A 13,067-nucleotide genomic window follows, 5' to 3' on the forward strand; every position below is an offset into this window, starting at 1 on the left:
TATCGTTGCGATCGGTTCAGCCGTTTTTGCGGTACCTGGGAACGGATGGACGGACAGACAGACATTTGGTGAATTATAGTAAGATAATAGAGTAAGGAAAGAGTAAAGTAAAATAGAAGGGAGGTAGAGCAGAGCGCATGGCAGAGCACGGTTTGTACGGAGGAGAACAAAGAGCAACAGACACAAAAATATTTACATAAAACACCAAAAAGTCAACACAATTTAAACGGTATCCTTATTATTTTTTGGTGGTAAATTTGGTTGGACGGCAGAGCCACGCATCCATCAACGAGGAACCGGAACCGGAAGTCAGTCCTTTACCTACTGAAGGAGAAACAGCTCGTTACTGCACAGACGTGCCACTGCACTCACACCTCCACCACATGTCATCAATTTCTCAGGTAAGCACAATTCCACATCTCTAAACACATTTAAACAATGCCACAAACTCTCAGGTACCACTCGGTAGGTTTTCATTTATTGTATCTGAAATTGGACAATTATTCAATTATAAAGAAATAAATAATGTTATAAAGTCCCTAATGACAACTTGGCCTCAATACAATTTTGAATGGTCGACCAGAAGAAGCGCATTGTATGATTGAGAAAGCACCTACATTTTGAAAAGAATTAACACCCAATCTGTATGCCCCTTAAGTGAGCAGCTCACCTATAAGCATGGCATTGACCGTCACAAACAAGCACTGGCTGGCACACAGCAGGCCAGCTCGTCACCCGGCCAGGCACGGTCGGATCAAGCGGTTCTGTGCCACCCGGCCTGGCATGGTCGGATAAAGCGGCTCTGTGCCATCCGGCCTGGCACGGTCGGATCAAGCGGATCTGTGCCACCCGGCCCGGCACGTTCGGATAAAGCGGCTCTGTGCCACCCGGCCCGGCACGGTCGGATCAAGCGGCTCTGTGCCACCCGGCCCGGCACGTTCGGATAAAGCGGCTCTGTGCCACCCGGCCCGGCACGGTCGGATAAAGCGGCTCTGTGCCACCCGGCCCGGCACGGTCGGATCAAGCGGCTCTGTGCCACCCGGCCCGGCACGGTCGGATCAAGCGGCTCTGTGCCACCCGGCCCGGCACGTTCGGATAAAGCGGCTCTGTGCCACCCGGCCCGGCACGTTCGGATAAAGCGGCTCTGTGCCACCCAGCCCGGCACGTTCGGATAAAGCGGCTCTGTGCCACCCGGCCCGGCACGTTCGGATAAAGCGGCTCTGTGCCACCCGGCCCGGCACGGTCGGATCAAGCGGCTCTGTGCCACCCGGCCGGGCACGGTCCGATCAATCGGCTCTGTGCCACCTGGCCCGGCACGGTCAGATCAAGTGGCTCTGTGCCGCCCGACCCGGCACGGTCGAATCAAGCGGCTCTGTGCCGCCCAGCCCCCGACACGGCCTCACTTAGAAGTGAGTGGGCTGAGACAGGGAGCTTTAAAAGCTCCTCCCGGAGCTCCAAAGAAGACTGGAGTGTTCTGCGCCAAAGAGTGAAGCGTTGAGGAACGTGCGGACACCAAATCCAGCTGCACAGGCGATAGGGAATTTGATCGTGTGAGCTATGGTTGGGGAGCTTCCTCGGCGGGTGTGAGGCCGGACTGGTGTGGACAGGGTTAGTTCGGCTCCTGAATGGCATGGGAAGAAGAGGTAGATTCAATGAAAAGAGATTAGTCGAGGGTTTCGAACAGTTCGCCCTCAAGTTCCCACTTCAAGGAGACACCTTGAGATGTGGCGCGGATACGAGGGCATGCGTCGCCTAGGCTGGACCTGCCTGTTGGTCATCACGCTGTTTACTCCAAGACAAGTTTACCTTCAGGCCTCCCTGCATTCTGGGCCAAGGTGGAGTAGGAACAATGGCTTACATCGACAGCACCGTCTCCAGCATGGCTCGTGTGTGTACACACTCCTTTTGCCGGAGTCAGGTGGGTGCTCACAGCCGGCAGAAGAAATCTTTGGGAGTCAAAGTAACAATCGGAACGCGCTCCCTAACGGCCTAGGGGCCATCTGGGAATGGGCACAGCAGCAACTGGATCAGCTTGAGGAGGTGGTTGAGAACAACACGCAGTGGTTGCGGAAGGTATGTCAGCCACAGTGCACCACATTGCACATGTCCGCATGGTTCGCAAGTCGTTTGCTCTTTAAATTCCGCACAATATTTGATCAATAACCTGAGTTGTATTAGCAGTGGAGGTAACATCCAATGTAATTTGAAGTATCATGTGAAGGTAGATGATTCTCAACTGAGAGGCACGTAAAGTTGTAGATCATCGCACGGAGGTGTCAAGATGACATGAGGAACAGAGTGCAAATCGGTGGCCTGAAATAATTAGGGGATTTTCTCCACATCCCCTATTGATCTCATTCCCCTTGTTAATCTTCAAAACGGATTTTAAAAAGACGTTAAACCGGTGTGTATCAGCCCAACAACTTGCATTTCATAAATAAATAAAAATTCACTAAACTTTCACTCAATACTATCTGAAGCATTGCTGTGCTGCACACACAGTGAGCGTGGCTTCAGATAGAGTTGAGTGAAAGTTTACCCAAGCAAGGTATCAGCTGATTGCTGCGTCCCCAGTGAGGTATCAGCTGATCGCTGCGTCTCCAGCGAGGTATCAGCTGCTCGCTGCGTCCCCAGCGAGGTATCAGCTGCTCGCTGCGTCTCCAGCGAGGTATCAGCTGCTCGCTGCGTCCCCAGCGAGGTATCAGCTGCTCGCTGCGTCCCCAGTGAGGTATCAGTTATTGCTGCGTCCCCAGCGAGGTATCAGCTGCTCGCTGCGTCCCCAGCGAGGTATCAGCTGCTCGCTGCGGCCCCAGCGAGGTATCAGCTGCTCGCTGCATCCCCAGCGAGGTATCAGCTGATCGCTGCATCCCATGCGAGATATCAGCTGCTTGCTGCGTCCTGAGCGAGGTATCAGCTGCTCGCTGCGTCCCCAGCGAGGTATCAGCTGCTCGCTGCGGCCCCAGCGAGGTATCAGCTGATCGCTGCGTCCCCATTGAGGTATCAGCTGCTCGCTGCCTCCCCAGCGAGGTATCAGCTGCTCGCTGCGTCCCCAGCGAGGTATCAGCTGCTCGCTGCATCCCCAGCGAGGTATCAGCTGCTCGCTGCGTCCCCAGCGAGGTATCAGCTGATCGCTGCGTCCCCAGCGAGGTATCAGCTGCTCGCTGCATCCCCAGCGAGGTATCAGCTGCTCGCTGCGTCCCCAGTGAGGTATCAGCTGCTCGCTGCGTCCCCAGTGAGGTATCAGCTGCTCGCTGCGGCCCCAGCGAGGTATCAGATGATCGCTGCATCCCCATTGAGGTATCAGCTGCTCGTTGCATCCCCAGCGAGGTATCAGCTGATCGCTGCGTCCCCATCGAGATATCAGCTGCTCGCTGTGTCCCCAGCGAGGTATCACCTGCTCACTGCGTCCCCAGCGAGGTATCAGCTGATCGCTGCGTCCCCAGCGAGGTATCAGCTGATCGCTGCGTCCCCAGCGAGGTATCAGCTGATCGCTGCGTCCCCAGCGAGGTATCAGCTGATCGCTGCGTCCCCAGCGAGGTATCAGCTGATCGCTGCGTCCCCAGCGAGGTATCAGCTGACCGCTGCGTCCCCAGCGAGGTATCAGCTGATCGCTGCATCCCCAGCGAGATATCACCTGCTCGCTGTGTCCCCAGCGAGGTATCAGCTGCTCGCTGCGTCCACAGCGAGGTATCAGCTGCTCGCTGCGGCCCCAGCGAGGTATTAGCTGATCGCTGCATCCCCATTGAGGTATCAGCTGCTCGCTGCGTCCCCAGCGAGGTATCAGCTGATCGCTGTGTCCCCAGCAAGATATCAGCTGCTCTCTGTGTCCCCAGCGAGGTATCAGCTGCTCGCTGCGGCCCCAGCGAGGTATCAGGTGATCGCTGCATCCCCATTGAGGTATCAGCTGCTCGCTGCGTCCCCATTGAGGTATCAGCTGCTCGCTGCGTCCCCATTGAGGTATCAGCTGATCGCTGCGTCCCCAACGAGGTATCAGCTGCTCGCTGCGTCCCCATCGAGGTATCAGCTGATCGCTGCGTCCCCAGCGAGGTATCAGCTGCTCGCTGCGTCCTCAGGGAGGTATCAGCTGATCGCTGCGGCCGCATTGAGGTATCAGCTGCTCGCTGCGTCCCCAGCGAGGTATCAGCTGATCGCTGCGTCCCCAGCGAGGTATCAGCTAATCGCTGCGTCCCCATTGAGGTATCAGCTGCTCGCTGTGTCCCCACCGAGCTATCAGCTGATCGCTGCATCCCCATTGAGGTATCTGCTGCTCGCTGCATCCCCAGCAAGGTATCAGCTGATCGCTGTGTCCCCAGCTAAGTATCAGCTGTGCCACTCGCTGAATCCCCAGCGTGGTATCAGCTGTGCCACTCGCTGAATCCCCAGCGTGGTATCAGCTGTGCCACCCGCTGAATCCCCAGCGTGGTATCAGCTGTGCCACTCGCTGAATCCCCAGTGGAGTATCAGCTCTGCCACTCGCTGAATCCCCAGCTAAGTATCAGCTCTGCCACTCGCTGAATCCCCAGCGAGGTATCAGCTGATCGCTGCGTCCCCAGCGAGGTATCAGCTGTGCCACTCGCTGTATCCCCAGCTAAGTATCAGCTCTGCCGCTTGCTGTATCCCCAGCTAAGTATCAGCTCTGCCGCTCGCTGAATCCCCAGCTAACTATCAGCTGTGCCACTCGCTGAATCCCCAGCTAAGTATCAGCTCTGCCGCTCGCTGAATCCCCAGATAAGTATCAGCTCTGCCGCTTGCTGAATCCCCAGCTAAGTATCAGCTCTGCCGCTCACTGAATCCCCAGCTAAGTATCAGCTCTGCCACTCGCTGTATCCCCAGCTAACTATCAGCTGTGCCTCTTGCTGTATCCCCAGCTAAGTATCAGCTCTGCCGCTCGCTGAATCCCCAGCTAAGTATCAGCTCTGCCACTCGCAGAATCCCCAGCTAAGTATCAGCTCTGCCACTCGCTGAATCCCCAGCTAAGTATCAGCTCTGCCACTCGCTGAATCCCCATTGGCTCATTGTCAAGTACTTCCCATGGGGAATAAGATATGCAAATGATGACGTTGAACCACGCGGTACTACGCGCGCGACTTGCTACCAAGGAGGAAGCGGACAGCGTGGTAAGTTTAATGTTCTTTATTCCAAAGAGGTCACTGTAGCACTGGCCCGCTCCGGGCTGCGCGTCCGGTGTATATCCTGAGGCCACGCCTACCCCTTGGGCGTGGCCGCCGCCCACTTGGTGCGCGGAATGATGTCACCATGCCAGTGGGCTTTCGTGTACGCCACACGCGCCCCCCCAGAATTCCCGCGCACCTGGAGGGCCAGTTTGCAGGGCAAACGGATGACCCGGCCGAAGCGCCCTCTGGCGACCGGCGGCGTCCGGGGTGCAGGGATGCCCCCGGCTGTACCCGGGATGGGTGCCGGACCGGGGGGCGGCGTGCCTGCGGTGCTGGGCGGTGCCGGGGGTCCGCCCGCAGGGGGGCGGCCCCGACGCGGGGCCGAGCCACCGGCGGTGGGTGGTCCACATCGGGTGGGCCGGCTTGACGCGGTCTATGGAGACCCGGTCAGGAGTGCCGCCGATGTCCAGGGTGAAATGTTTCACCCCGGTCTCCAGCACGCGGAAAGGCCTGTCGTACGGGGGCCGCAGTGGTGTCCGGTGGGCGTCGTGCCGGACGAAGACGTACTCCGCGGTGCGAAGCTCCAGGGCGACGTGTGTAGGAGGGTGCCCGGGGTGCGCCGTCGGCACCGGGGCGAACTTCCGGGCGGTCTCCTGCAGCGCAGAACGCTCCTGCGCCGCGGACCAAGGTACCGTGGGGTCGGGGAGGAACTCGCCCGGCACGCGCAGCGGTTGTCCAAAGACCAACTCCGCCGCGGATGCGCGCAGGTCCTCCTTGGGCGCCGTCCGGAGGCCCAGCAGGATCCAGGGGAGCCTGTCGACCCAGCTGCCGTCACGGAGGGTGGCCCGGAGCGCGGCCTTCAACGAGCGGTGGAATCGCTCGCACAGGCCGTTGGCCTGGGGGTGGTAGGCCGTGGTTCGGTGCAGCTGGACCCCGAGCCCCTGCGCGACCGTGGCTCAGAGCTCCGAGGTTAACTGGGGGACGCGGTCGGACGAGATGTCCGAGGGGGCGCCGAACCGGGCGACCCAGGTGGCGATGAACGCCTGCGCGACGTCTGCCACCGTCGTCGCCACCAAAGGCATGTCCTCTGGCCACCGGGTGGTGCGGTCCACCATGGTAAGGACATGGGTCAAACCCCGCGAGGGGGGCAGAGGTCCCACTAGGTCCACGTGCACGTGGTCGAACCGACGTTCCGGCACCGTAAACGGGGCCAAGGGGGCCTGGGTGTGCCGGTGCACCTTCGCGCGCTGGCACGCGAGGCACGTCCTGGTCCAGCCGCAGACGGCCTTCCGGAGGCCATGCCAGAAAAACTTGTCGGCGACCAACCTCTGGGAGGCCTTCGTGCCCGGGTGGGACAGGCCGTGGATGGCGTCAAAAACCTGGCGCTGCCAGCCTGCGGGCACGATGGGGCGAGGCCGCCCAAGGGAGATGTCGCAGACGAGGGCCGTGCCCGCGCCGTCGAAGGGCACCTCGGTGACGCGGAGGCCCGTGACGGCGGTCCGCAGGGCTTGGACCCCGGGGTCGGCGGCCTGGTCCGCCGCCATCCGGGCATAGTCGATGCCAAGGTGGACTGCGTGGGCGACGGCCCGGGAAAGGCAGTCGGCCACCGGGTTGTCCTTTCCCGCGACGTGTCGGATGTCCGTCGTGTACTCGGACACGGCCGCGAGGTGACGCTGTTGCCGGGCCGACCACGGCTCAGCGACCCTGCCCATCGCGAAAACCAGTGGCTTGTGGTCGACGAAGGCCGTGAACGCACGGCCCCCGAGCAGATGGCGGAAGTGCCTGACTGCCAGGTGAAGCCCAAGCAACTCGCGGTCGAAGGTACTGTAACGGCGTTCGGGCGGGCAAAGCTGCCGGTTGAAGAACGCCAGCGGTTGCCAAGCACCACGCACCCATTGCTCGTGCACCGCGCCCACCGCGTAGTCCGAGGCGTCGGTGGTGAGGGCGATCGGTGCATCGGGCACTGGGTGCGCGAACATGGTGGCGTTGGCCAAGGCAAGCTTCGCACCCGAGAATGCCGCGTCCATCTGCTCGGTCCAGGTAACGTCACCTTTGCCCGGCTTCCCTTGAAGGGCCTCGTGTAAGGGGCGCAGGAGCTGGGCGATGCGGGGCAGGAACCGATGGTAAAGGTTTACCATGCCCAGGAACTCTTGGAGCCCCTTGATCGTGCGGGGGCGCGGAAACCCCTTCACCGCCTCCACCTTGGCCGGTAGGGGGATGGCCTCCTTGCCTGCTGACGCGGTGCACCAAAAAGTCGATTTCAGCGACACCGAACTGGCACTTGGCGGGGTTCACGATCAGGCCGTGCTGGCCCAGACGTTCGAAGAGCGTGCGGAGGTGACGAAGGTGCTCTTCGCGGGACGCGCTGGCGACGAGGATGTCGTCCAGGTAGACATACAAAAAATCCAAGCCAAGCAAGTCGCTGTCCATGAGGCGCTGGAACGCCTGAGCGGCATTTCTCACCGAAGGGCATCCGAAGAAATTCGAAAAGCCCGAACGGCGTGATGACAGCCGTCTTCGGGATGTCCTCCGGCCTGACAGGGACCTGATGGTAGCCGCGTACGAGGTCCACCTTTGAGAAGAAGGACATCCCCGCCAACCGGGCGGAGAAGTCCCGGATGTGGGGGACAGGGTAGCGGTCGGGGGTGGTGGCATCGTTGAGGCGCCGGTAGTACCCGCACGGTCGCCATCCCCCGCCGGGCTTGGGCACGATGTGGAGTGGGGACGCCCACGCGCTCTCGGAGCGCCGCACGATGCCGAGCCGCTCCAGCGTAGCGAACTCCGCTTTAGCTACGGCGAGCTTCGTCGGCTCGAGGCGGCGTGCCCGGGCGTAGACCGGTGGCCCGGCGGTGGGGATGTGATGTTCCACCCCGTGCTTGTCGGTCCCCGCCGAGAAGGTGGGCCACGTGAGGGCCGGGAAACCCGCGAGGAGGCGGGCAAATTCGTCCGCTGCCGGAAGCGTACAGATGAACCTGGCCGGAACGGAACCGCTCAGCAAGCGGCTCTGTGAGCTGCTCAACGAGGCGGGCAGCGCAAACGCGAGCGAGCTGAACGTCTCAGCCTGGACAAGCCTTCTGCGCTTTACATCGACCAGTAATCCATTAGCACATAAGAAGTCCGAGGCGAGCAGTGCCATGGGCACGTCGGCCGTAACGAACGACCAACGGAAAACCTGACCTCCGAACCGCAGGGAGAGACAGCGTTTTCCATATGTGCGTATAGACGTACCATTGGCCGCAATCAGCGCGGGACGTCGGCCCGCGGTGTGCTTGTCGGACGTACCGGCAGGAACGACACTCACCTGCGCTCCCGTATCGCACAGGTAACGGCGCCCGGACAAGGTGTCCGTTATGTACAGAAGGCTGTTGGAATTGTCGACGCTCACCGTTGCCACCGAGCACCGGCTCGCCCGTTTCCCGACCTGCCGAATGAGCACGGCGGGCGACACTGCCGAGCCTCGTGGCCGAACTTGGCGTGGAAGAAACACCAGGCGGGCAGCTGCGGCGTCGGAGGCCGCGGTTTTCTTCGCGGTGGCGGCGGTGGTGGTGGGCGGGGCGTGACAGCGGACACGAGGTGCGGTGCATCGGGGAAAGCCTCGGGAGCCTCGGGAGCGGCAACCGCGCCAAGACTCGCCTGCGCGTCCAAAGCCGCATAGTATTTGTCAGCCTCAGCAGCGAGCGCACGGGGTTCCGTTAACGCGGAACGAGCCAAAGCGAGGCGGACTCGTGCTGGCAGCTGGCGTCGAAACAACGCCCGGAATAGAGCGTTCGGGGTTTCGTCGCCCATGAGCGCCAGCATATGGTCCATACGGACCGACGGTCGCGTGTCCCCGATCTCGGGGAGGTCCAAGAGGCGATCGGCCCGTGCGTCCACCGTAAGGCCGAACGTGGCGAGGAGGAGACGCTTGACCGCCTCGTACTTGCCATCGGCAGGTGGATCCCTTAGGACCGATACGACGCGGGTGGCCGTGCCGGGCCCGAGGGCAGCGACCACGTGGCAGTACATGGTCTCGTCCACCGTGATGCCTCGAAGTCGGGACTGGGCTTCCGCCTGCAGGAACCAAACTTCGGCTTGTGACTCCCAGAATTCGGGGAGCTTGATGGAGACCGCGTTGGTAGCCATTGTTGCGGCGGTTTCGGGTAGTCAGCGACGGCTGACTCGAATCTCGGAGGTCACCAATGAAGCACGCGGTACTACGCGCGTGACATGCTACCAAGGAGGAAGCGGACAACGCGGTAAGTTTAATGTTCTTTATTCCAAAGACGTCACTGTAGCACTGGCCCGCTCCGGGCTGCGTGCCCGGTGTATATCCTGAGGCCACGCCTACCCCTGGGGCGTGGCCGCCGCCCACTTGGTGCGCGGAATGATGTCACCACGCCAGTGGGCTTTCGTGTACGCCACAACGTCATAATTCGACAAGTACAATGCTTGATGTGATCAGTATGAAAAAAAAAATTCGCTGCAACTGTTAGTCTGATGGACAAGAAATTTTGACTATAGGAGCACCTCCCCCTGTAGAATTTTTGATGATAATTATGACATCATAGGTCACGTGGTACAGGCGCCATCTTGGGAAAATCTAAAAACGTTGCACCTCCACATCTCTGAAACCGCTCCATGGAAAAACTTGAAACATGGTGTGTTGTCAAGTATTCCCCTTGGGGAATAAGATATGTTAATGATGATGTCATCCGTACCTTAATTACGATGTTGTGGCGTACACGAAAGCCCACTGGCGTGGTGACATCATTCCGCGCACCAAGTGGGCGGCGGCCACGCCTGAGGAGAGGCGTGGCCTCAGGATATACACCGGGCGCGCAGCCAAGAGCGCGCCAGTGCTACAGTGACCTCTTTGGAATAAAGAACATTAAACTTACCGCGTTGTCCGCTTCCTCCTTGGTAGCAAGTCGCGTGCGTAGTACCGCGTGCTTCAATGTCATAATTCCACAAGTATAACGCTTCACCTGATCAGTATGAATTTTTTTTGCCTCCGCCCCCGAAGGTGGCCAGAGGCATTATTTTTTTCGGGTTGTCCATCCGTACATCCATCCGTCCGTCAGTCCGTACGGGCTAAACCTCATTTTTCTCAGCAACCCCATTTCCGATTGAGAGGAAACTTTCAGGGTAGGAGCGGAATATTTTTACCCATGCATTTTTTACCCATTTTTACCCAAACACCCATGCAGAATAATTTTTATCATAATTGTGACGACATAGATCACGTGGTATGGCAGCAATCTTGGAATAAACGCAAATAATAATAAAAATTATTTCTCGGAAACCGCTAAATGGAAAAATTTGAAACTTGGCACATTGCCAAGTACTTCCAATAGGTAAAAAAAGGATGATAATGACATCATCGGTGAAGTGGTGTACCAGCCAAAAATGTTTTAATCAAATTCTTATCCTAAAAATCTGAAATTGCATGCACATGATCAATGACACATTTCTTATGAAATATTAAATTTATGACATTATAGGTCACATGGTTTGGCAGCCATATTGGATTTAACCTAAAACACTAAAAAAACATCTTCTACCAAACCACCAAATCAATTGACTCAAAACTTTACGTGTGTCATTGTCTAGGCATGGCGATTAAAAGATGACCACGAAAACGTCATTGGTCACATGGTGTGGCAGCCATATTGGATTGAAGGAAAATATTAAATAATTATATCTCTGAAAATGCTTATACTATTGATGCAAAAATTTACAAATGTCATCCAACACCATTGTTGCATATAGTTTGAAAATAATGATGCTGTAGGTCACGTGGTTTGGTAGCCATCTTGGATAGAAAAATGAACCTTATCCGAACAACACGAAACTTCACAAACGTGTCCCCTATCCATACATATGCAGAGTGTACATTTTTTAAGGTCATATGTCACGTGGTGTGGCAGCCATATTTGCTGGAAAGCCGATATTTAAAAAAATACCTTCTCTGAAACCGTTTCACCGATCGATGTTAAACTTGTCATGGCTGGTGAAAATGAGGTACTTGAAAACAGCTGAAGGGTTTTAAATCAAACTTGTTTATTTTTAGAATGGTGAATGAGGGCATCTACCCGTTGTGGGAATATGGGGAGGCATATTGGCGACAGTCGCATTGTTCTTTTTTTTTTTGTATACTGAATCGAGGCTCGTGAAAGAGCTGACATTTACTTCACAAACAAATCAACCAGACAAACAAAATATATAAAAAGAGGGAGCGGAAGACAAGAGAATGGGAAGCACACAAACACTTGAGAGCACACAACATTTGAGAGCAGGGAGATGTGTGGGAGGGAGAGGGCTCGGGGGGAGGAGGCGTGGGAAGGGGTGGGGGGGGGGGGGGTGGGGGGTGGGAGAAGTATAAAACACAAGGACACCAAGGACTTCCAGGTCAGAAGTTGGTATTTCAAAAAGTGGAATTGGGGTGAAATTATCGGGGATAGAAAAGATCAAGGTTTTGGATGGGGGAAGATAAGAGATGGTGGTGAACAGCTGTTTTAAAGACCTGGAGGGTGGAGTGGGATTGAAGAGAGTGAGGGAGTTTGTTCCAGAGGCGGGAGAAAAGAGGAATGAAGGAGCGAAGGTGAGCAGAGAGTCTTGATTTTGGCAGTTTAACCATAAGAGGGTTGCAGGCAGATCTTGTGCGACCTGTAGGAATATTTGCGGGACAGAGCCCAGAGAGAGCTGGGGGGGGCAAGGCCAGAGAGGAGTCGGTAGAAGATGGAAAGACCACCAACCTGCCTGCGGTGAGTGAGTGAAAGGCCCTTGGAGTTAGCTTCATCGCGGGAGATTCCAATGATTCTGAATGCTTTGCTTTCAACAGCGTGAAGACGAGCTAGGTGTGAGGCAGGAGCACCAGCCCAGAGGGGAGAGCAGTATTCCATTGAGCTGCGGATGAAAGCCTTGTACGTGGTGAGGAGCTCAGGTGTGCCAAGGAAGGACTTCGCACGACGGAGGATGCCCAGTCGGCGACTGGCTTTGGAGGCCAGATTTGAAATGTAGTTTTCCCAGGAAAGATCATGGCAGATAGTGAGACCCAAAAGTTTGAGTGACAGAACTTCTTGGAGAGGATTATTCAGAAAGTAGATGGGAGGGTTGTCCAGTCGGTCTTTTCGGAGAGACATTGTAAGAGTGTGAGATTTGTCAGGATTGAAAGACATGTTCCACTTGTTTGCCCAGTCTGTGATTTTGTCCAGGTCTGCAGAGAGTGAGGAGGCTGCAGACTGTCGATCTGAGGGATGAAGAATGGAGCGACAGAGAGTAGAGTCATCAGCAAAGAGATAGAGAGGATTTTCAAGAGAGTCAGGGAGATCATTGATGAAGACCAGAAAAAGCACAGGGCCCAGAACACTGCCTTGGGGAACTCCAGCCTGAACAGGAAGAGGAGATGAGAGAAACCCATTCAGCGCCACACGTTGACTACGACTAGAGAGGAAGTCCGCCAGCCATGCGTGGAGATTTCCATGGATACCAACAGAGGAGAGTTTGGTGAGCAGGGCGGGGTGCCAGACCGTATCGAAGGCACGTGATATGTCAAGGGAGACAGCTCGAATTTCCTGTTTGGCATTAAGGACCTCCATCCATTGCTGAGAAAGCAGAAGCAGCATGTCCAGAGTAGAGTGACCAGGTCTGAAACCAAATTGATGATCAGAGATCAAGCCATTGGAGAAGTGGAAAGATTTCATATCTGAAGCAATGATGGATTCCATGACTTTACTGATAATTGAGAGAAGGCTGATTGGTCTGTAGTTGCTAGGATCTGTTTTTGCACCTTTTTTGTGCAAAGCGGTGATGTTGGCAGATTTCCAAGCAGATGGCAGATGACCTTGAGCAAAAGAGAGTGTGAAGAGAACAGAGAGAGGGAGTGAAAGAGCGGAAGAACAAGATTTTAGGACCCGTGGGCTGATGCCGTCAGGTCCAGTTGCAGAATCAGAGTCGAGGGTTGACAGAAACTTT

The 13,067-nt window shown here is 56.7% G+C and overlaps 2 protein-coding genes across 7 annotated transcripts in view; one reads left to right on the forward strand and one right to left on the reverse strand.

Moving 5' to 3' along the window:
- The window catches only part of MCPH1 (microcephalin 1), a 243,684-nt gene that overhangs the window by 27,675 nt on the left and 202,942 nt on the right, over positions 1–13,067 (reverse strand). The window lies entirely within an intron of this gene.
- The window catches only part of LOC137422902 (angiopoietin-1-like), a 94,228-nt gene continuing 82,334 nt past the window's right edge, over positions 1,174–13,067 (forward strand). Inside the window, exon 1 of the mRNA XM_078774950.1 lies at positions 1,174–2,073. Coding sequence (XP_078631076.1) covers positions 1,723–2,073 — 351 coding nt within the window. The 5' untranslated portion in view covers positions 1,174–1,722. The remainder of the gene's footprint in view (positions 2,074–13,067) is intronic.

Source organism: Myxine glutinosa, chromosome 3, assembly GCF_964187855.1.
Source record: "Myxine glutinosa chromosome 3, kmMyxGlut1.1, whole genome shotgun sequence".
In the NCBI taxonomy this organism is placed as follows: Eukaryota; Metazoa; Chordata; class Myxini; order Myxiniformes; family Myxinidae; genus Myxine; species Myxine glutinosa.